General features: G+C 40.1%; 2 protein-coding genes across 16 annotated transcripts in view; both read right to left on the bottom strand.

Moving 5' to 3' along the window:
- Positions 1-1,410: 1,410 nt before the first annotated feature.
- Positions 1,411-5,576, bottom strand: TMEM35B (transmembrane protein 35B). The gene is made up of 3 exons (XM_027109179.1): positions 4,560-5,576; positions 2,970-3,150; positions 1,411-1,990 (listed from the first exon to the last, which is right to left on the bottom strand). Exons 1-3 carry the CDS (start codon positions 4,665-4,667, stop codon positions 1,893-1,895), a joined length of 387 nt encoding a protein of 128 aa, XP_026964980.1. The 5' UTR covers positions 4,668-5,576; the 3' UTR covers positions 1,411-1,892.
- A 288-nt stretch (positions 5,577-5,864) lies between these two features.
- The window catches only part of ZMYM6 (zinc finger MYM-type containing 6), a 44,993-nt gene continuing 26,557 nt past the window's right edge, over positions 5,865-24,300 (bottom strand). For 7 of the 15 annotated variants that reach the window (XM_027109165.1, XM_027109167.1, XM_027109168.1 and 4 more), the window contains 6 exons: positions 22,950-23,122; positions 21,645-21,795; positions 20,285-20,419; positions 19,456-19,496; positions 10,659-10,803; positions 6,140-8,091 (listed from right to left, as the gene is read on the bottom strand). In XM_027109165.1, the coding sequence (XP_026964966.1) occupies positions 6,260-8,091; positions 10,659-10,803; positions 19,456-19,496; positions 20,285-20,419; positions 21,645-21,795; positions 22,950-23,122 (2,477 nt within the window). In that variant the 3' untranslated portion in view covers positions 6,140-6,259. The other 8 variants (XM_027109170.1, XM_027109172.1, XM_027109169.1 and 5 more) reach the window with 4 other exon arrangements.

The raw sequence follows: 24,300 nt of genomic DNA, 5'->3' as shown, positions 1-24,300 counted from the left end.
CCTGTGGGCTCCCAAAAGCCATTCCCTAACCCCCAAAGCAATTTGTAGGCTGGTGGCTAGAGTATTTGCATAAATAAATGATTTCTTTTTCTTCACTATTTTCCCTTATGGAGGTACATCACTTCCCAAAAGAACCCCACTGAGGTGAAGATGGTTGGTGATGTGATAGTAGGTACCCTAACATGGTCACTTGCCCTCGAGAATTGTCTCTCACACACACCCTTCTGACTCCCTAGGACCTCTGGGATTCATCACAGGTTCTGGCACTGCTTTAACGTGCAGCATGCCTTAGAGTTGGCTGTCCCCTGCCTCCATCTAGGTGCCAAGGAGCACTTCCCTGGCAGTTTCAGGTCCTGTAAAATGACTTAATGCCCATCTCTGTTAGCTTTACAACTCTCAAGTGCACAAGATAAAAAGGAATGGGAGGGGGCTTCCCTGGTGGCGCAGTGGTTGAGAGTCCGCCTGCCAATGCAGGGGACACAGGTCCTAGCCCTGGTCTGGGAGGATCCCACATGCCACAGAGCTACTGGGCCCGTAAGCCACAACTGCTGAGCCTGCGCATCTGGAGCCTGTGCGCCGCAACAAGAGAGGCCGCGACAGTGAGAGGCCCGCGCACCGCGATGAAGGGTGGCCCCCGCTTGCCGCAACTGGAGAAAGCCCTTGCGCAGAAACGAAGACCCAACACAGCCAAAAATAAATTAATTAATTTAAAAAAGGAATGGGAGGGACATCCCTGGTGGTACAGTGGTTAAGAATCTGCCTGCCAATGCAGCGGACACAGGTTCAATTCCTGGTCCAGAAGATCCCACATGCTGCGGAGCAACTAAGCCCGTGAGACACAACTACGGAGCCCCCATGCCACAACTACTGAAGCCCACGCGCCCTAGAGCCCGCGCACTCTAGGGCCCACATGCCGCAACTACTAAGCCTGTGTGCTCCAACTACTGAAGCCCGTGCGCCTAGAGCCCGTGCTCCGCAACGAGAAGCCACCGCAATGAGAAGCCCGTGCACCACAACAAAGAGTAGCTTCCGCTCACCACAACTAGAGAAAGACCGCGTGCAGCAACAAAGACCCAACGCAGCCAAAAACAAATAAAATTTAAAAGAAAAAAAAAGAATGGGGAGTACCTCACGTGGCTCAGCAGGCGGAAGCAGGTATACTCAGTACTCTGCCGTACTCGATGTGTAAATTCTGAGCATATAATAAAAACCTTAAAAACGTGCATGCCTTTTGAATCAGCACCCTCACTTCTAGGGAAAGAAAATAAATATGCAGAGATGATTAACTGTGAGGTTTACAATAGTTAAAAAATTGGAAATAATCCAAATGTTTCTCATTGGGGGCTTGTATAGATACATTACAGTACATCCTTACAATGGAATACTATGCACCCATTAACATCAATGAGGTAAAACAGACAGAGAATGGTATTACAGTGTATTAGGTTTAAAAAGCAGATAATAAAGTAGTATATATGGTCTCATTTTCATTTAAAAACATCTGTATAAAGGCACAGAAAAAACTGGGAGGTACAGTTATACAAAGGAATTGAAAGTAGTTATTTGGGGGCATTAAAAGTTTGGGTGATTTAAATTTATTTTCTATTTTCATATGACATGAGGAATGCTAGAATATGTAACATGTACCCCTCAAAAAAGAGCAGTAAATGTCCAAGAGACAAAGCAGGGCCAGGTAGACCAGATGTCTACTTCAACGCTGGCCAACCTTGGGTGTACTGGTAACAAGGTGACATTCTGTGTTCCACCATGTTCCTGCTTTGGCAGTGACATGGCATGAGGAGGCAAGACAGACTCTACTCCCAGGATTCCTTGAATGCACTTGGAGACTTCCTCCTAGGGTGTCTGAACATCTTTTTAGTTTGGACTAAGAGCTAGCAGATATCCAGCAGCAGCAGGAGCCCCAGGCAGACGATGGCTGGGATGCAGGTGTTCAGTGATTCTTTCAGAGACACCAAAGTGAAGATAGCCCCTGGAATGGAAAATGAGGTCCCTGAGGCTCCCTGGGAATGCTCAGGAGATCCAGGAGCTCAGGGCCCTCCAGCCAAGCTGACCCACTCTACCTTAAGCCCTCTCTTGAACACTGCCCCCCACCAACACACACACCCTAAACTAGCTGCACTCATCTCTCTGACCTCCCAGAGAAAGCAGAACCAGAAATCAAAAGTTTCTTGAACTAACGTAGACCCTCTCAGATGGCAAGAAATAGCAACAATCCAACCAAACAGGGCAAGGTGAGTAGGTGGGCATTTTGGAACAGATTCTCCCTGATCCTTCTCCTTTCTCAATCCTAGTGGAGGGAAGAAGGCCCAGGGATTGGTGGTGGAGGTAGTGGGAAAGATCTGAAAATGAAGGAAGCTGTGGAAATGAATAGAAAGCCTGGAAGAAGGGTGGTAGTGGCAGCAGCAATGGTGACACAAGGCCAGGGGACATAGAAGAGCCTGAAGATGTCTGGCCTTTGAAGCAGCAGCTGTCTTTGTACATCAGCAGTTCCTGTGGGCAGAGCCACTAAGAGGAGGCCCTCTAGGAATGCCTGCCACAGGGAAATCCTCTGCCTTTCTGGTCAGGGGGCCCAGCTTCCTTGCTCTCTGTTTCCACCTGCCAGACACATGAGTCCAGTGGCGGCTGCTACTCCAACCCCTCATCTCAGGGTAGGGGTAATGAGAAAGGGGTAGGGGCTTTTAGGTTACAATATATCCTTATAATGGAAATACCATGCAGCCAATAGAACTGATGACATAGAAGGTATATCTGACATAGAAGAGGGTTATAGTATATTAAGTTTAAAAAGCACCTAGCCTAGTCTGAAGACCATGGAAACTGCAATAGAGCAGGAAATGCTTCTGGTTCCAGAGGAAAAGAGTGGCAAAAGTAACGAGAACAGCCAGACTTTTTGCTATCACCCTCGCCTAGAAGTCCCCATTTCACCAGCCCAGTTGCACCCCCCTTACCCATCATGAGCAGTGTCAAAAGCAAGTTGCTGATCTCTTGCAGCATCGGTGGGCCCAGGACCAGCAGCAACCCAGCTAGCAGTTCCAGCCAGCCCACAGCCACTTGGTAGCTCATGGGATCTGGCTGGTAGCCGAACACCTTCAGTGGAAACACCTCAGCGAACTGCACGAACAGGGCTTTCTAGGGGCGGCAGGGAATGCCTGTCAGCCAGAGTCACCAAGGATCCACTGCCCAGATGCTCCACAGAGGCATTCTGTGCCAGTGCCCTCAACGCCCCCAGCAAAGGAGATACTACTCTAGGCCAGGTCCAGGGCTAAGGTCAGCCAGCCTGGAAAGGAGACGGCCTCCCTGGGGGGCTGAGCTTTGGAATCAGAAAACAGGCTTTACGCTCCAAGAAGGGTGGGATGGTGGTACAGAGATGGACTGATTTTCTCACCAGATTACAACCCAGCCCCAAATTCCGGGAAGAGGAAGCTAGGCTTGGGCTTTCTCATCTAGTGCCAAGGCCTTGGGAACTCCGGCGCTTCTCTTTCTGTTTGGCCTGGTTTCTCTTCAGGCTACTATGCAGGGAATATTTGGTGAGGAGGAAGGGAATGGAAGGGGAGATTCTTGTTCATTAAACAGATTCTACTCAATATCATATGCTGGGACCTGGCTCTCATTGCAGTAGACAGAAAGGGAGTTGAGGGGGTCAAAGTGAGTGACTCAGCTCGCTCGCTAAGTCAAGCTCTGTCCTGGGCCACATGACAACTTCACCTGGACCCTTAGGTTGGCTACCTTTGCTGGCTCTCCCACCTCAGCTCTACCTCCCCTACTCAGTGCTCTAAGGAAGAAACTCTAAGCTGTCCGGTTCTGAGGATGTACTTCCCCAAACAACCCCCCACCCTAAGCCAGGCCTGGAAGAAGGAAACTGGCAGAGATCTAGAAGTCTGGCTTATCTGAGGGACTGGGCAGATTGGTGGGCAGAAGGACATGACAGCTTTTCGGAGAGTCTGGAACTAGACAGGAAGTCGAAGGGCGACTTCTAGGCCTCCCTCTCAGGCTCTGGGAAGGGCTCTCTGGATTCTAAGTTAGGAGAGTATCTAAAGTTTGGGTCCTGCTTCTTGACTAGTTGTGTAACCTTTAGCAGATACACTTCACCTTCAGGGCAGGTTTCCTACTCTGATAAGCAGGGATTAATAACCCCCCGTCTCATGAACACCCCCAAGAACTCAAGCAAAGGAAGGAGGGCGCAAAGGGAGCTCGGTCCCTCTCTCTCCCCAAGGGTCCCAGAGTATTCCTCATCGGCTCCAGATTTGCCTGGGGCCAAAAATGCCCGAATGGAAGGGAATGTGACCGTCCCCTTCCAGGGAAAATCCAGAGAACTCGGAGGAACTCCCCAGGCAGGGGCCCACGCCTAAGTAGCTGTCCAGGTGCTCCCCCCAGCTCTAGCGCCGTCTGGCCCGAAGACAGGCGGGTCCGCGGGGCGCGGGCGGGCACGGAGAGGCGGGGGCCGGCCGGGCACCTGGGTAACGGCCGGGGTCGCAGCCCCCGCCGCCCTGCGGCCAGTCCCCCGCCCAACCGTCCGCCGCCCACCCCGCGCCGCTCACCATCTGCTCTGACACCGGAGCCGAGATCTGCTCCGAGAGCTTGGCCGCCCCCGTGAGCGCGAAGAAGCCGCCCAACAGGACGCGCAGAGCTGCGAGCGGGAGCGCCATGGCCGCGCAGGCCTCCGCGACGCGCCCGCCTCAGGGTAAGCCCCGCCGAAAACCCGCCCCCTGCCGCCCGTCCGTTTCCTCCCTCCCGGGGCGGCCGGAAGACCTGCGCCAGAGCCGCCGCTCCTCGCCCCCAAGGGGGTTGCCGCCCTCTTTTGGGCCAGCACCAAAAGGCTGAGGCAGGAGACGGCGCTTGGGCAGGGCAGCCCCATCTCACAGATGGGGATACTGAGGCCCACTTGCTCTTAACTAAACGGGCCCCTCCGAATTCAGGGAAAGTCTCCCAGCTAGTATGGACAGAGTAGAATCAAACATGGGTATATGGACGTGACGTGCAGAAGAGCTCTGTTACGGTCAAAAGACGTTGCGCGGCGGGGGGTAGGGAGGTAGGGGAGGAGGGAGTCGCTCCTGCCCTTGCCACACTAGCTTGGCGATCCGAGCTGTCACCTAACCTCTTTGGGCCTCAGTGGCGTCTGCATCTGTAAATGGGGATAATGCCGTTCAAGCCTAGAGCAGGCCTAGCAGAACGCCTGGCACATGTTAAGAACTCAGAATTATTTGTACATTAGTAAATTTATGAAATTATTAAGAATAAATCAATAACTAGTAATTTTAAAATAAGTTGTTCTTTTCTATCATTGCCTGAAATGTATTTTCCCTCTAATATCTCTCAGCTGAAGTTAAAATGGGAAAGGTGTTTGAAAATTCAGGTTCTTACAGCCATGGGTAGAGAGGCTTTCACTGAACAAAACCCTACAGGCCACTCCTGGCCCATCTGCTTTTACCTGGAAATCTATCTAGACCTGGATGAGAAAACTGACAAATTCAGAAAGCGCTCTGGTTTTACTCCCTTCCCCTCCCTCAGCTAACAATGTTTGTTTACATTTTTTAATAAAAATTTTTAAGGCAGCTTTCATGACACATGAAAATTATATGAAATTCATGTTTCAGTGTTCATAAATAAGTTCATAAACTGTGGTTTATTGAACCACACTTTGCGTATTGTCTACTGCTTTTGTGCTGCAACAGCAGAATTGAGTAGTTCCCACCTTACAGCCTGCGAAGCCTAAAATGTTCATTACCCAGCCTTTTATGAAAAAGGTTTGCCAAGTCCTGGTCTAGAGAGCCAGAGAGGCCCCTAACAGGGGTCTCAAACTCTCCTGCTGCTTCCACTTCCTGATAGCCGAGCTGCTTGGATCTTTGTTTTCTACCTACCCACAACCTGCTGGGTAGGTAGCCGGCAGGCTGAAGACTGACATGTCCTATGTGCTTCTAAAGACCAAGCAGTTTCAACATCCAGGTGTGCTAGCTATTACATTATAAACTGGGCCTTTCATTACCTACATCTTTGTCACTAATCCAAATTATCTGATCAGTTAATAAAATAGCTAAGTTCTCTACCTTGGACTATTATATATAATTATGTATAAATGCATAATTATTAAATTCCTCAATGAAAAGAGAAAAATTATTAAAACACTTATTTAATCACCGAGAACACACATCCACATTAGGAATTTATATTTTAGGATACTTATCTCATACAAAATTTAACACAAAAGTATAGACTTTGATAATAAGCAATATGCACATTACTATTCTTTCTCCTTTACTAATTTTTCTATCCTCGGAATTAAAGATGTGACTGCAAGTCGTAGGGCAGGGCCAGAAACCAACAGATTTCTTTGTTTTGACTCAGTCAAAGCTGAAAATGTAGCATCACATAAATAAATAGTTGAAAAAGGCAATAAAAATTTCAGTGCCTTTTCATGGAGTTCTGGGTAACTTGCCTTTGCATTTATCCAAAACTGAGTTACAGACATTGATTTAAATACTGATTGTAATCCTAAATCTGACGATAACCGTGCTAGTTTTTCTTCTTCGAAGTCCGTGAGATTACTATTTTGGTGATTCATAAAAGGATTAATTATCCACAAATTTCCTGAACACAAGTCTTCTTCTGGTGGGTAACAGTCATTGAGCATTTGAGAAAGTCCTTCCAGGTGCTCAAAAATAATGCTTGCAATACTGCTCATATTTAAGCCTGATGAGTTTGAGAATTCAGAAAATGAAGGGAACATGTCATAATCATTCTCTTCCATGCGCTTCAACCACATTTTTAACTTTTTCTTAAGTATATCGATTTTATTATACAAATTGAAGAGAGTAGTCATAGATCCTTGGAGACTTAAATTTAGTTCATTTATAAGTGAAAAAATATCTGATAAGTAGGCCAGCTTTGCAACCCATTCCTCATCAAAAAAATATTTGGCCAAATCTGAATGGTTTTGATTTAAAAATATTTCAATTTCATGTCGTAATTCAAATAATCTTGTTAAAATTCTCCCTCTTGATATCCAACGTACTTCAGCATGAAGTGGTAAATTCACGTGCTCAGACCCCATCTCTTCACACAAAATTGTTAACATTCGTGAATTCAACGCATTGCTCTTTATAAAACTTAAAATTTGTGCTGACTGCGTAAGAATTTCATGTAAGCACGGAGACAACTTTTCTGCTGCTAAATGTTCACGGTGAATAAAACAATGTGTAAATGCCACTGTATTCATGGCAACTTCTTGAATTTTTGCCCTTAAACCAGAACACCTACCAGTCATGCTTGCAGCCCCATCTGTACAGAGACCAACACAATGCTTCCAGTTCAGAGATTTACTATCAATATATTTATTTATTAGTTCAAATATTTCAAAACCAGTCATCTGAGAAGGCATTTCAATGCAACATAATAATTCTTCTTTTATATCACTACAACCATAATCAATGAAACGAATATAGCACAAAAGAAGGGTGGTATTTGAGATTTCTAATGACTCATCTATCTGAAGGGCAAACCACTTTGATTCTCTGACTTTCTGAATCAGCTGATCTTCAATGTCTGCAGATAGTTCATCAATCCTGTGTCCAATTGTACTATTAGAAAGAGGAATGGTTTTCATTTTGTCTCCAGCACTGGAACCCAAAACTTCTGAACACATTTCTGCTAAATATGGTTTAATTATTTCTTCAGCAATGGAAAATGGCTTTTTGCTGGCAGCAATTTGGAAAGCAATTAAATAAGAAGCTTTCACAAGTGACTTTTCAACTAGTAAACACTTTTTTAAAGCACTGTTTTGACATTCCATTTCAAGAGATTTTTGTTCAAAAAAATCTACTGGTTTGTTTTCTAATTCTGAATGCTTTGTCTTCAAATGATGAGAAAGATTTGCTGGCTTCATGTTTTCACTGGATAAAATTTCTCCACAGATGACACACTGTGGTCTTGGTGAGCTTTCTTTTGATCCCGGACAGATAATAAAACCAACTTTTAAATATTCCACATCGTAAGTCTGGAAAAAACCTATTCTTTTTTTCTTTGCAGGTGGAGAATCAAGTTCCGCATCATTTTTCTCATTAGGCATAGATAAATCTGAATGAAATATTTGAATCACTGTTATTTTCAAGAACAAATAAGCAATGTTCTTTATGTTTTTCCCCCACGTTTAAAATTTATATTTTGTTACTATTCATATTTGTCAAAAGCATACACTAATTAAGGTTTAAACACAAACCATAATACTTCCATGATGCCATTAAAAACTGAATTTCTTGGGACTTCCCTAGTGCTCCAGTGGGTAAGACTCCACACTCCCAATGCAGGGGGCCAGAGTTCGATCCCTGGTCAGGGAACTAGATCCCGCATGCATGCCGCAACTAAGAGTCCACATGAGGCAACTAAGAAGGCTGCAGGCAACAACTAAAAGTCCACATGCCGCAACTAAGAAGCCCGCATGCCGCAACTAAAAGATCCCGCATACTGCAACGAAGACTAAGACCCGGTGCAGCCTAAATAAATATTTTTAAAAAACAAAAAAACAAAAAACTGAATTTCTCTTTGCCCAAAGCTTGGTCACTGACTGTAGTAAAACTGTAGGCAGTGGTATGTGTCCTAGCAGTGCCATGTATTCAGTAGATTAGTGGAATTAGGGCTGATGTCCATAGAATACACCAAGTTAAGAGTAAACTATTTTAGGGACTTCCCTGGTGGCTCAGTGGTTAAGAATCCGCCTGCCAATGCAGGGGACATGGGTTTAAGCCCTGGTCCGGGAGGATCCCACATGCTGCGGAGCAACTAAGCCCATGCGTCACAACTACTGAGCCTGCGCTCTAGAGCCCCCAAGCCACAACTACTAAGCCTGCGTGCCACAACTACTTAAGCCCGCGCACCTAGAGCCCGTGCTCCACAACAAGAGAAGCCACCGCAATGAGAAGCCCACGCACCACAATGAAGAGTAGCCCGCACTCACCGCAACTAGAGAAAGCCTGTGTGCAGCAACAAAGACCCAACGCAGCCAAAAATTAATTAACACCAAAAAAAAAGAACATACTATTTTACTTTTTAAAAGATGGGGAAAAAAACTGAGAGGAGAAAAAAATTTGGCAAAAAGTTAACATTTGGTGAATCTAGATGAAGGGTATATTCATTATGTATATTCATCTAAGGGTGTTCATTGTGCTGTATTTTCAATCTTTCTGAATTTTGAATTTTTCAAAATTAAAATTGAGGGGAAGGGGGTTAATTATTAGTTTTAATACCCAGTGTCAGTGAAGGTGTAGAGAAATGGATGCTCTCAAACATTGCTGATTGGAGCATAAATTCATATAACTTTTCAGGAGGGCAATTTTGCAATACATATCAAAATCTAAGCCTTAAAATTCTATGAGAGATTTTGAATCAGTAATTCCACTACTTAGGATTTATCCTAAGGACATAATTAGACAAGTGGAGAAAGATCCATTTATACAGCTTAACTCAATACTGTTTATAATATTAAAAAACTAGAAGCAATCTAATGTCAACCTTAGGAGGATGGATATACATTATATATATCCATACGTTATATATACTGGAATCTATGCATCCATTAAGAATCTCAACGTATATTTAAATTTACGTTGATGTGGAATGATGTTTTCATGCAATGTCAAGTGAAAAAGTAGTTTACAACAGTATACAGAAAACATCCTAATACTTAATCTAGAAATTCAAAAATGTATAAGCACACACATACCCACATATACAGCTGTCCACAGATCCCTTACTACCTTCCACATGTGAATGTGTATTTAATATAAATTCATGTAAACAAAGAGTGTATCATTTTTACAGGAATATAAAACAATCAAATTTACTGAGGAAGGAAAAGAGAATTCTCCTTGACTCCTACCAAAAGAAAGGCATCCTACATAAAAACTCATGGTTAGCTGTTGACAGACTAAGCTTTTACTTTCATCTTTTGGCTGCGCCGCACAGCACATGTGGGATCTCAGTTCCCCAGCCAGGGAACGAACCCGCACCCCTCGCACTAGAAGCGCGGAGTCTTAACCACTGGACCACCAGGGAAGTCCCCCGAGTAAGCTTTTAAATATATTCTATGAAGTAAAAGTAGCATTAAAAACAAAAATCAAAAAATGTTTTGGGCAGAGTAGCCTATAAAAGTAACTGAAAACATAAGGGTAGTGGGATTAAAAGCAGTTAACATGGATTGGGGCAAGAGTGTACAATATTTTCAAGTATGAATTCAAATAATTTTCCTAATCACCAATACCTCAGACATATAATTATACTCTTAGTAAGTCAATTCAGTATTTAAAAAAAGAACCAAGGTTAAATCACTAATACTTTTAACTAAATTCGTATCTTAGTAATTATAATAGCCTGTCTATACATTTGAAAAGCAGTGCACATGTACAGAAGATGCTTGTCCACTCTACACATAATGCTTTGCGTGCATATGGATTCAATTCAGTAGTTATTAGTGTTAATGACAATAAATACAAAAGGAATCAATTAGATGTTCAAAGTATGTGATCCAAGAATTGTTTTCACATTTAAGAAATTGTCAATGACTTTCTTTTCCTTTCTTAAAAAATCAAAAACAAGCACACAAAACAGAAAACAAACTTACTACATGTGGAAAGCACAACAACACATACCTGTCTGACATTCCTTGTGTTGTGTATGTGGTTTGCAAGAGGTGGCCTTGGTCTGTGTGACGGGTTTGCACAATAATGCTTTGTTCTTTAAAAGCTTCAAAGACTGGGAAGACAGAAGTTTCATGGCATCTGTCTGTGTACTTCCCTAGTTAAAAAAATCCAGAAACCAGAGAGATTTTTTTTAGTACCTTCTCACTGACTAATATTGCTATCAGTTGAAAGGTGACATATATCAAGAGAAATATAATTCTCTAAAAGAGTGGTACAAGAAAGTTGCTTTGGAAAATATATACTAATTCCTAATTCTTCAATCAGTATCAGTACCATTTATTGATTTAAAAAAATACTCTGCCAATAATAAGTACAATCAAAACAAAGAAAACAATCTGATTAGGACAATTGGCTATTCAGAAAACTTAGATCCAACTTCAGACCATATGCAAAAAAATATTCCACATCGATTAAAGACCTCAACGTGAAAAAAATAAAACTTTAAAATCAATGGAGAATTTTCAAATAACCAGAACTCAGAGGAAGTATTCTTAAATAAAACACAAAAGAGTTAAAAATATAGTAGAAAAAGTTGATACAACTGACCACCTTGAAGTTTTAAGCTTTTGCAAACAAAGGTCTTAAAGGGTGAAGGATAAACAACAGAGTGGGAGAATGTATTTAAAACATGTTCTTTCATTCAGTAAACATTTACTGAACGTTTACGACAAGCCTGGCACTGTCCTTAGACCTGGGCATACAGGAGAAGACAAGAAAAAGTCCTGCTCTTATGGGCCTTACCTTCTAGAGGGAGACACAGAATATAAACAAGTAAAACAAATACATAATGTATAATTCCAGGTAGTAATAACTGCTATGAAAGAAATAAAGCAGGATAAGAGAATGGAGAGTGACAGCGTGGAGCAGAGGTAATTCTGGAGTAAACATTTGAGCAAAGACCTTATGAATATTCAAAAGAGCATGTCATGCAATGCCTGAGGTCAGAGGATTCCAGGCAGAGGGACTGAGATGCAAAAGACCTGAAGTGGGAAAGAGCGTGACATGCTTAAGGAACATCAACAAGAACAAGGCTGAAATAAAGTTAAGCCAGGGCTAAAATGATACATTTGGAAAGGTCGGCAGAAGCCAACTTGTATAGGACCTGGAAGGTCTTAGTAAAAAAAACAACAGAAAATTAGGATTGTACTTTAAGCATGATGGGAAACCACCGAACGGTACACAGTAGCCTCCCTCATCTGCAGTTTTGCTTTCCTTCGTTTCAGTTACCCATGGTCAACTGCAGTCTGAAAATATTAAATGGAAAACTCCAGAAATAAACAATTCATAAGTTTTAAATTGTACACCATTCTGAGTAGCACTATGGAATCTCTTGCTGTCCCATTCTGTCCTGCCCAGGAAGTTAACCATCCCTTTGTCCAGCGTATCCTGCCCATTAGTCATTTAGCAGCCATCCTGGTTGTCAGCTTGATTGCCGTGGTGTCACAGCGCTTCTAGTCAAGTAACCCTTATTTTATTTCATAATGGCCCCAAAGTGCAAGAGCAGTGATGCTGGCAATTCAGATATGCCGAAGAAAAGCCCTAAAGTGTGTCCTTCAAGCGCAAAGGGAAAAGCTTAACACTTCATCACACCACCTACGTTTTTCACCTCACTTCATCACCTCATATCACCACCACAAAGGTGAATACAGTACAATAAGGTATTTTGAGACAGAGATCACATTCATATAACTTTTATTATAGTATACTGTTATAATTGTTCCATTTTGTTATTGTTAATCTCTTACTGTGCCTACTTTATAAATTAAACTTTATCATAGATATGTATGTATAGGAAAAACATAGTGTATATATAGGGTTCGGTACTGCCCATGGTTTCAGGCATCCACTGGGGGTCTTGGAACGTATCCCCCACGGATAAGGGAGTACTACTGTTATTTAAATTTACTTTTTAAATAGGTGATAGAGGCAGTAATTTTGAATGACGTAACAATTCAAAAGGTATAAAAGTGTATACATGAAAAGTAAGTTTTCCACACCTGTCTGCCATCTATCCAGACTCAGTCTTGAACACAGTGTTCCCAGTTTCGTATACATCCTTCTAGAGATGGGCTATGTAATTAAATAAGTTGCTTCTGACTACACATGGTAGCATATTATTAGCAAGGCTCAGCACCTTGCTTTGCCACTTAGCGAACTATCTTGGAGGTATTTTCATAAAACTTTATACAAAGCTGCCTAGTAACAGCTTTATACACTGAATGTACTATATGTAATTTGAAGAGTCCCTGCTGCTAAACATTTAAATGTTACAAATCTTTTGCTATTATAAACAATGCTACAATAAATATCCTTACATACAAATTGATTCTTCATGTGCCAGTATATCTGTAGACCGAGGTCTTTCTCTTTTCCTGCAAAAGCTTTCTTGTTTCCATTGGGTCCATGGCTTGGGAGAGGGCTCCAGCGTGGTTAAAAAGCTGCCTAGTGGCTGCAGGAAGAGGCTCAGACAGAAGCCCTGACACCGGAGGATAACAGAGGGGCCCCTCAAAGGCAGCTGGGCTGGAGGCTCCTAGCCCTTCTTGAGTTGAGGGTGGCCCCCTCAAAGATATACTCGCCCAGCCCAGCCTAACACCAGCCAGTGTGTCAGGTGGTGGCCCATCTTCTTTATGAGTTTCATCTCCTCATCTATGAAGTGATTCTCCAGGACGTCACAGAGATGGGGGTCTGCACAGGCAGAACCAGGGTATGAAGATCCAAAAGGGCCTGGTTCAGGCTCTTCTCCACAACCATGGTGGCTTCCATGGCATCCAGGGTTTTACCCCACTCATCTTGGGACAGTTTCTGCACACCCTGGAAGAGGATACAGCCACTGCGCTGGTTTTGCATCTTCAGGAGACTCGGAAGAAGTGGCCCACACTCTCCAGAGCCACATGACCACGGCGGAAATGGATGCTCAGAGAGTGGTACGTGTAAGAGGCCAGCAGAGGCAGGCTGACCAGGCGATTGACGGAGGCCTCCACCTTGGTGGAATAATTCTGACCAGTCTGGGAGTTCTTGGTTGACTGGCAGTAAGGACGATGAATGTGCAAAATATACCTGAAAGATAAATTCTTAAAATTGGAGTTCCTGGGTAAAACGGTATTTATGTTTTAAATTTTAATAGGTTTTACTAAATTGCCCTCTGTAGCAGTTTTACCAACTGCCATTGGCAATATGTAAAAATGCCTTAACAGTGTAATTCATCATTTTTATCTTTGCCATCTGATAAAACTGTAGTTCTAAATGGCATTTCTCTAATCTTGAAGTTGAATTATGTTTGCATGTGTTTAAGAACTATTATTTCCTGGTCTGTAAACTGATGGATCATACTTTTGCCCATGTTCCTAATGGGTGTTGGGTCTTCTTACTGACTCACAGACACTCTCTACATATGGAAAAAAATAGCCTTTTATGGCATAAATTGCAACCTTGTTTTTTTCTGTGTCTTTGCCTTTGAAATGTAGTTGAATTTTCCTTACAAATCTTTTATGGCTTTTGGGTTCTGTGACATATTTAGACAGACTTTCCCCACTTCTGCACTAAAATTCTTTCCTATACTTTTTCCTAGTACTTTCATTATTTTTTAAAACTTAAAACTTTTCTCCATCTAGACATCATTTTGGTTTAAGAGGTAGAAATCCAACTGTATTTTCTTCCATATGTCTACTCAGTTGTCACAACACTATTTACTGAATAATCTAGATCTCTCCTACTGATCTGAACTGCCACCTAGATTGTTTCTAAATTCGCATATATATATATATATATATATTTTTTTTTTAGGTCTATTTCTAGACTTCTTTTCTATTGAGCTGTCTATCCATGGCTTCTTGTTGTTTCAACTACGTAGCCTTATAAAGTCTGTTGTATAACTGATTCACTTTGCTGTACACCTGAAACTAACACAACCTTATAAATCAACTATACGCCAATAAAAATTTTAAAAACATTTTTTTAAATTTGTAGTTATCCTATAGTTTTGGGAACTAGCTCTTCCCCTTCTCTAGTCTTCTTTTTTCAGAATTTCACTGAAGGTTTTTAAAGCACTGGAATGACAATCTGATTTGCGTTTTAAGATGATCATTCTGGCAACAGTGTGGAGAAAAAAACTGCAAAGGGCAAAAATGGAAGGAGGAAGACAAGTAGGAGGTCACTGCAATGCAGAAGAAAGGTGATGGTGGCTCAGACTAAGAAGACAGCAACAGGAGTGATAAGAAGGAACACTGGAGAGGAAGTGTGGGGGAAATAAAACAGCTCTGCTTTATTTGAGATGGCTATTCACAATCTAAGAGTAAATGTCAAGCAAGCAGTTGGATGGATACGTGAATCTAGAGCTCAGAGGTCAAGGCAAGAGAAATAAATCTGGTAATCAGCCACCATCTAGGTGGTTTAAAACCACAGGACTATAATGAGTCCCCTACAAAGAAATGTAGATTGACAAAAGGAACAAATGATTGACCTAGAAGTTGAAGAAGGTATTTCAAGGAATGAAGGAGAGATCAACTGTATCAAATGTTACTGAAAGGATGAGTAGAATAAGAACTGAAAATTGACCACTGGATTTGGCAAAATAAACACTGATGGAGATCTTGACAAGAATAGTTTCAGTGGAGTGGTGCAGACAAAAGCCTGACTAGAGTGAGCTAAGGGAAGATAACAGATAAGGAAATGGTGGCAGCAAGTAGAGGCCACACTTAGAGGAGTTTTTCCAAAATGGAGAGCAGAGAAATGGGACAGTAGCTGAAAGGTCATGGTGTTAAAGAAGGATTTTTTTCAGGTAGGAAAGATTACTGCATGTTTTTGTGTTGGTAAAAATTGTAAGTAGAAAGGAAGGCAAATCCAGAATATATAAAGAAACCCAGGACTTCCCTGGTGCAGTGGTTAAGAATCTGCCTGCCAATGCACGGGACATGGGTTCAAGCCCTGGTCCAGGAAGATCCCACATGCCGCAGAGCAACTAAGCCCATGCACCACAACTACTGAGCCCACAAGCCAGAACTACTGAGCCCTGCGTGCAGCAATGAAAACCCAATGCAGCAAAAACTAAATAAATAAAAATAAACATATTAAAAAAAAGAAATCCATAAGAAAAAGACAAACACAAATATGGGGAAAAATTAAAAACAGGAAATTCAAATGTTCAAAAACAGAAATATAAGCAAACACACTAGTAATCAGTGACATGTAAAATAAAACAAGATATTACTAAACAGACTGGCAAAAGAAAGTTTAAATCTGACAACATAAAATAACAATAAGGCTGTGGGAAATAAGTACAAAAATAAACTGCTGGTGGGAATGAAAACTGGAACAGCCACTCTATAGGGCAATTTGAAAACTAAAAATGCAAATGCACTTTGTCGCCAAAATTCCATAATTCCATGTCTACACTAGACAAACACCTGCACACGTGCACAAGGAGACACAGAATGTCCACTGTAGCAGATATTTTTGATAGTGAAGCAATCTAATGTTTATCAATAGGCAATAGATACATAAAATATGGTCCCTATATACAATATTATACAGCAGCAATGGGAATGTAACAAATCTATTAAATATCACATGGATATTTTAAAAAATAACATTATTTTCCATGGATGTGTATATATGAATGTGAAAGATTAAAAATGGTCTGAAAGGACACACACCAAACTCAGAACAGTAGTTGCATCTAGGGTTGTGAAAAAGGACTGAAGGTAGTGATTCATTTTTTAAAAAGGAGAAAAAAGGGAGGGTAGAAGAAAAAACAAAAAAACTGTGAGCTAATAAGCCAAATCTATCAATGGTTAATTCTGGATGGAGGGAATACAGTAGAACAGGGAGTTGGCAAAATACGGTTCATGGGCCCACCACCTGTGTTTGTAAATAAAGTTTTACTGTTCCAGTGTTTTACTCACTCATGTATTGCTATGGCTACTTCTGCACTACAATGGCAGAGGTGAGAAATTGTAACAGAGACTGTATGCCCTGCAAAGTCTAAATATTTACTCTCTAGACCTTTATAGAAAAAGTTTGCTGACATTTGCAGTATATTCTCTTCTTTGCACTTCCCTGTATCTCACCTTTCCCCCAAATTTAAGACCACTTAAATAACCTGAAGAGATTCAGACCAAAGTCCCAGAGAAACAAAGAAAAAATTCTAAAACTGTCAGGTTTTTTTAATCATAAAAATACTACATTATTTATTATTATACTTTTTATAGACTAAACTGAAAATATTAATCAGAACTATTCTGTAACATAGTTTAAATGATTGGTGAATTACAGAAATACTCCATATAGGGAAAACATATATAGGGCAGTCACATTTAATATGAGGGATGTGTTCCTGAAAATCCTAAACAATTCAAAACCAACATAATTCAAGACTAATTGTCCCACACATATAAAGTAGAGGAGGGATGCATTATCAGAGTCATAAGCCTATAACCAATATAGAATATTTTTATAATACATATTAATAATACTTATTAATATAAGGTACATTAACAACGATTCATTATACAGTTAGGCAGTTAATAACAAAATTATTAATTCTACAACATGGTGATCTATTAATAATGTAATTTTAAGATATAATTTAATGTACAATACATAGCATACATATAGACACAAAATTAACTTACTGATAGTTCATTAACTAATGTAGTATACTGCCTGAAAATAATTAAGTAGAGTTATCACCATCTTCCAACAACACTAATAATGGGAGAGTTAAGAGATATCAAACTAAGTAGGATAAACTATCTCTCCACATTACGGCGAAAGCTGGTCTGATTCCCTGGAAGACTTTTGCTAAAGAATGAATCTAATGAATCTAACGTGGTTTGTTTTTTTTTTCTCATTTTTTCTTTTTTCACTGAGGATTTCTTGATATGCAGACACACTGTCTGTCTTTCGCCTTGCCACTGTGGAACCGCAATCCACATTTGGATCATCTTCAAATATAGCAACTGGTTGCTGAAATATGGTCAAAAGTCTATGCCAGTCACTTCACTGCTAGTTGATGTGTTAAAGGCCCAGGCTAATTGCTGCGGCCCTCTTCCTTTGTTTTTCTAATTCTAGCAGGTCTTCCTTTATTAATCCCTGGGCAACAACCCAAGCAAAATTTCAACATTCCTTTCAACAACCTTGCACAAATTTACCTTCTTTACCATTTTCATAGCTTTTTTTTTTTTTTATTAATTCATTTAGTTTTGGCCGTGTTGGGTCCTCGTTGCTGCACGCGGGCTTTCTCTAGTTGTGGCGAGCAGGGGCTACTTTGTTGCGGTGCGCAGGCTTCTCATTGCAGTGGCTACTCTTGTTGCGGAGCACCGGCTATAGGCGAGAGGGCTTCAGTAGTTGTGGCTCATGGGCTCTAGAGTGCAGGCTCAGCAGTTGTGGCTCACAGGCTTAGTTGCTCCACGGCATGTGGGATCTTCCCAGACCAGGGATTGAACAAATGTCCCCCGCACTGGCAGGCGGATTCTTAACCACTGCACCACCAGGGAAGTCCCTTATAGCTTCTTTATTAGCAGATGTTATGGCATCTTCCAAGTTAAAGCCTCTTTAAATTCTGGTAAAGCTGAAATGTTTTGATAGCTTCAGTGTTAGCAGATATAGCTGGCCTGCTCATTTTTATATTCTTAAAACCTTGGTGGGCTTTAAAATTGGAAAGCCAGCCATGACTTGCAGTAAACCTTTTTGTCTCAGTGTCGCCTCCTTTCAAATCATCAAAAATACTTCATGCCGTAGCACAGATGATAGCTTGGCCTTAGGGACGCATTATGGCAGCACTGATTTTGCAGCTGTGTTGCCAGGATTTCTTCCATTTATTCCATTATCCTTGCCTGGTTACAAGATAATTTTGTGAACTAAAGAATGTACCTGCTTTAATACTGCTTTGGGGTTTTTTGAGCATTATCTCTAATACTCTGCAGGGTGCACTCTCCTAAATTAACAGCATGAGATATCATAGCAATGGTCTGGCCTTCTTCACAAAGTTTTATCACATCTAACTTCTGCTCCAAATTTAGAATTTGGGGCACATTTTTTAGTATAGCAACACCACTTAATGAACATGAATGACGCTGTTATATGATATCAATATTTAAAAAAAGATTTGAATTGTATCAAGAGCAAATGTTAAGAGAGCAACACAACAGTCACTGAAAACATTAACTCAAGATCTGACACATTAGGTTCGTGTGATACTGATAAAGGATGATAGGAATTTTGTTTTCCTGCTAAAGTGATGCTGACATAGGACAACAATGAGATAGTCTGCAATTCTTTCAGCCTGCCAGATTTGAAATTATATATTTCTTTAAATTTTTTTTTAAATCTTGGGAAGTTTCACAATAAAGTGGGAATTTAAATATATTTTTATTTTGCACTATTTTCAGCCTCACATAATTCAAAGATGCATAAAACAACAATATACTGAACTTTTTCAAGAGACCTTCTAGTCTAAAAGAAAAATACTTGAATGTAGTAAAAGAGAAAAATAAGCAACCAGACGGAATTAACAAGTATTTAAAGAAACTCAGGAACCAGAACACAAACAATAAAATCAGGAATGCATTCTTATTAATGATCTAACTTTAAGATTCAAAAACAAAAATCAGTGTATAATATATTACTCTACTTTTTAAAAAGACTAAGCAGCAAATAGACATGAACTCAGACATATATTAGAAGGCTATATCCAAAATGAAACTAAACCCAAGGGGCATTAATCAGGAAAATATTTAATAAAACTTACATCTTCAATGATCTTTGCTGCCTCTTTTGTATTAACTGCACCTGTTATAAATTAAAACATACATTATCCCTAGAATAACATTATCCCTAGAATACACAGAAGTAAACACTAAAACCAAGAGGTTACTTTCCTCTTGCTAAGGTGGTCTACAGCCTAGTCCAGAATTTCTCAAAAAATGGTACAAGGAAACTTGGCATCAATACTACCTGGGGTGCTTGGTAAAGGTAGGGATTCCTGGGCCTAATCCCATCCTACTGTATTAGAATCTCCGAAGGTAAAGGCAGTGATATTAAAATCAATTGGGAGATTGGGACTGACATATATACACTAATACGTATAAAATGGATAACTAATAAGAACCTGCTGTATAAATAAATAAATAAAATAAAATTCAAAAAAAGGGCTTCCCTGGTGGCACAGTGGTTGAGAGTCCGCCTGCCGATGCAGGGGACGTGGGTTCGTGCCCCCGTCTGGGAAGATCCCACATGCCGCAGAGCGGCTGAGCCCGTGAGCCATGGCCGCTGAGCCTGCGCTCCACAACGGGAGAGCAAAAAACGAAAAGACCCCCGAACCAAAAAAAAAAAAAAAAAAAAAAAAAATCAAAAAAAAGAGATAAATAAATAAAATCAATTGGGTTCTTAAAAAAATAAACTATACATGCCACTTCCTTCCCTATATATGCCACCCTGCTTGCTACCCACTTCCCTCAGAGACAGAGGGGAATGTTTCCTCATATAAACATATATGTAAACATTACCAATAAGAGCTATTTACCCTAGACAACACTCACCTCTACAGTCTACCCAAATGCCTTTACATCAAGTCATACCTTTTAAAACAACATTCTCTGTGAGCTGGGCAGGAGATATTTTTGCCAATGACACCACATTGGTTATAACTGGTATTGTATTTGTCCTTGCAGAAGGGAGCTCCACTGAAGCAGTTTGTGCCTTAGAAATATTTACTGATTAAAATAGACAAAAAGGTAAGACCTAGTATAAACAAAAGGATCACACACACACATTAAAAAAACCCTGTTTAACAGCTAAGTTTCAAGGTACAATGCAAATATCTAACTCTGTATAATGTTGGGTTGGGTGATTCTGTTCAGATTAGTGTTCATTAGGACTTAAACGGTACCTGATTCTCTAAAATTATAAACTTCAACTGATACTTAATAGGTGAAAATACAGGTATCAGCTTCAGGATTAACCGGACTTTTCCATTAGTGAATACTAAAATTCCTACACCTAAGCTTGATTCAAATAAAAATTTAACATGCTAATTTTTATAAGTAAGTTGGTGATGTAGCTGTCCATCCACATAAAAACAGTGACTTTGTTAACCCACATTATACAATGAAAATTCTACCACCACCCTAACTGGTCTTACGGAATGAATGATAACACAAAAGATTAGTGCAAGGCATATGTGATTAAGGTGATAATTAATAAGATTGCAAAGGCAGACAAAAGCCAGACTTTAATGTCAAACCACATGAATTCTGTCAATTCAGCAGCATGCCAGGCTTTGAGGAGAGAACATAACATCAGATGTTTTTAGTCTAACTCAGAGAAGTGCTACTTCAGAGAGCTACTTTCAGAACATGCCACATATCTATTCATCTGGATATTCTGACCACATTAGCTGTCCTACTTGCAAAATTATTTTATTCTTAGCCAGGAAAAACTTCGCTACCTGTGAAGAACTGGTCTACTTTATTTTTTCTGATATAATTAATGTGTTGTTCTTTTTTCCTTGGCTACAAGCAAGCTCTGGATCAAATCTGACACCAGTCACAACAACCATATTAACATACTTATATCCTCTTCCTTTGTTTGCCCTGATGTTCTGTTTTTATTTCTGGTTTATTAACTGAATAGCATATATCCCTTAGTGTAAGTTATTTATGTACAGATAATTCAATCAAAAGCAATCAAATCTAATTTTCCTACAAAATCAGTGCTTATATGTTTATTGATTCCTTGGTGTGTTTGATTTTGATAGCAAAAGGCATCAGGATTAATTTTCCCTCAAGAGCAATCTTTAAGAATTCTTACAGGAAAATTTAAGGAAATTCAGGCTATTTGACTCCAGTGAAATTTGTTTTATTATATTATTTACAACTGTGTGTGCTGATAGTAACTTAGGACTGACATAAAGACCCCCTTAGCCAAGTTTAACTTTACCTTTATTTTGTGACAGAGGGTCATTCATAATTTGCTGACGATGACAAAACTCCATGACACAAAATAGGTTACAGAAATGTTTGATGTTTCCTCGCCATTTTATGGACTCACTTAGCTTACCCTGTCGTTTACAACCATCACACTTGGCCATCTGAGAAAGAAATGTAAAACAGGATAGGCTTAAAACTGTAAAATAATGAAAATATAACAATAATCATAAAATTGGAGGAACTATGAAAACAGGATACATGAGTCAGTTGAGATCACAAAATGTAAGGTTCCTACCTTAAGACACTGTACTTAAAAATATATACACTATTTGTTTCGTATAGATGCCCTCAATTGAGAGGACATAAAATTTATCTCCTGTTTTCAAAATTACTGATGAAGGAATCTAAAGATAGGCTTTTTTTTTTAACGTTAAGAGGTAGCCTACTGCAGTATAAAGAATATGGGCTTTGGAGTCATAAAGATTTTGACTCATTCAACAAATATCTAACTAGATATCCTTCGTCTTGAGCATTGAGATAGGTCTTGGTCATATAATTATGAAAAAGACCCCCAAAGAAAGTTATATGTTAGGAAGGTAGACAAGTAAACAGGTGATTTCACTGGAATGTTACAGGTGCTGTCCATCACCTACCAGCTTCTTCAGGGGCACATTACTTAACCTCCCTGGACCTTACTTTTTTTCCTTATTTATAAACAGGTAATACTATACCTACCTCTTAGGATTGTGGTGAGGAGTAAATGAAATAACACTTATGAAGCACTGGACATGTATTAGTGGTTCAATTAATTATAGCTTTCGTTGCTAGCCTTTCAAAAAAATATTTTTTTTAAGAAGGCAGGTGAGGGGTAAGGAGGTCAGAGTCATTTGACCTATGAAGTGAGAACAAGGTCTGACTTCAAATTTCTCAGAGTAACCTTCTGAATGAGAGAGCAACTTAAGGCAACATAACTATGTAAAGTTCTAAATAAAAAAAACCCAAAGTTATAAATAAGGTCCGTGTGTCTTATAAGAAAGCAAAAATTAAAGGAACATATCTTCAAACAACAACAAAGTCTCCCGAAATTCTATACTCTTTTTTTTAAATTCTTTTATTTATTTATTTATTTATTTTAATTCTATACTCTTTACCCCAAAGATTTCATGTTTATATTCAATTGAATTTTGCTTTAGGAGCCCATAATTTATTTACCCAATTCTAAACACCCAATTTTTCTTCACATAATCTGAATATATTTCAAATAGAAAATAATTTGTATGAACTTCAGAAAGCCAAAGAGATATATTACATTTACCTGATAAAACAGAACAGTAAATTTGGTCATGCAGTCTTCACAACAAAACTCTTCTAACTTGCCCTCCAATCGATTTTCTACCAAATTAGGGGATGTCTGTGAACAATAACTGCACATCTTACAGTAGTTTCCCCATCGTTCTCCAAAGTCACGGGCAGAGAGGAATTTGCAAACTGAGAACCAGAGGGATAAAAGCAAGAAACATCAAGTTTATATAAACTTGAAGACAGTAAAGTGAGTTTCTACAGTCTTAGATAGCAACTTTAAGCTAATTTCTAAATACCTGACACAATTATTTGCCTCTAGGTTAAAAGATAGTCTTATCTATATTCACAAAACAAATATATCACTTTTGAAACATATACTCTAAATATTAGGTGATCTATATTCAGAAACATCAGAGGTATTGGGTTGGCCAAAAAGTGTCTTCAGTTTTTAAGTAAAAATAAAAGACACATTTTTCATTTTCACCAAGAACTTCATTGAACAACGTATTCACCCTTTTGTTCCACTACCTTCTGCCATTTTTCAGGCAACTTCACAATTCCATCTTCACAAAACTTTTTTATCTTTTTGAGCAAAGAACTGTTCAAGTGCCTTTTACTGTCTTCCAGGGAATTGAAATTTTTCCCATTAAAAGAATTTTGTAAAGACCAAAATAAAAGGAAATCCGAAGGTGCAATGTCTGGTGAATACAGTGGATGAATCAAAACTTCCCAGCCAAGTTGTAACAGTTTTTGCCGGGTCATCAAAGAAACATGCGGTCTTGCGTTATCCTGATGGAAGGTTATGCGTTTTCTGTTGACTAATTCTAGACACTTTTCATCAAGTGCTGCTTTCAGTTGGTCTAACTGGAAGCAGTACTTGTTGGAATTAATCGTTTGGTTTTCCAGAAGGAGCTCATAATAGAGGGCTCCCTTTCAATGTCACCATATACACAACATCACCTTCTTTGGATGAAGACTGGTCTTTGGTGTGGTTGGTGGCGGTTCGTTTTGCTTGTCCCACGGTCTCTTCCATTCCACATTACTGTACAGTATCCACTTTTCATCGCCCGTCACAATTTGTTTTAAAAATGGAACACTGGGACTTCCCTAGTGGTGCAGTGGTTAAGAATCTGCCTGCCAATGCAGGGGACACAGGTTCGAGCCCTGGTCCGGGAAGATCCCACATATCACGGAGCAACTAAGCCTATGCGTCACAACTACTGAACCTGCTCTCTAGAGCCCATGAGCCACAACTACTGAAGCCCACGTGCCTAGAGCCCGTGCTCCGCAGCAAAGACAAGCCAGTGCAATGAGAAGCCTACGTACCACAACGAAGAGTAGCCCCTGCTCACCGCAACTAGAGA

This window comes from Aethalodelphis obliquidens, unplaced genomic scaffold (genome assembly GCF_003676395.1).
Source record: "Aethalodelphis obliquidens isolate GAN/ISIS:26980383/991018 unplaced genomic scaffold, ASM367639v1 scaffold9, whole genome shotgun sequence".
NCBI classification, from domain to species: Eukaryota; Metazoa; Chordata; class Mammalia; order Artiodactyla; family Delphinidae; genus Aethalodelphis; species Aethalodelphis obliquidens.
Note: the sequence above shows the minus strand (reverse complement) of the source record. Positions and strands in the feature narration are given on the sequence as shown.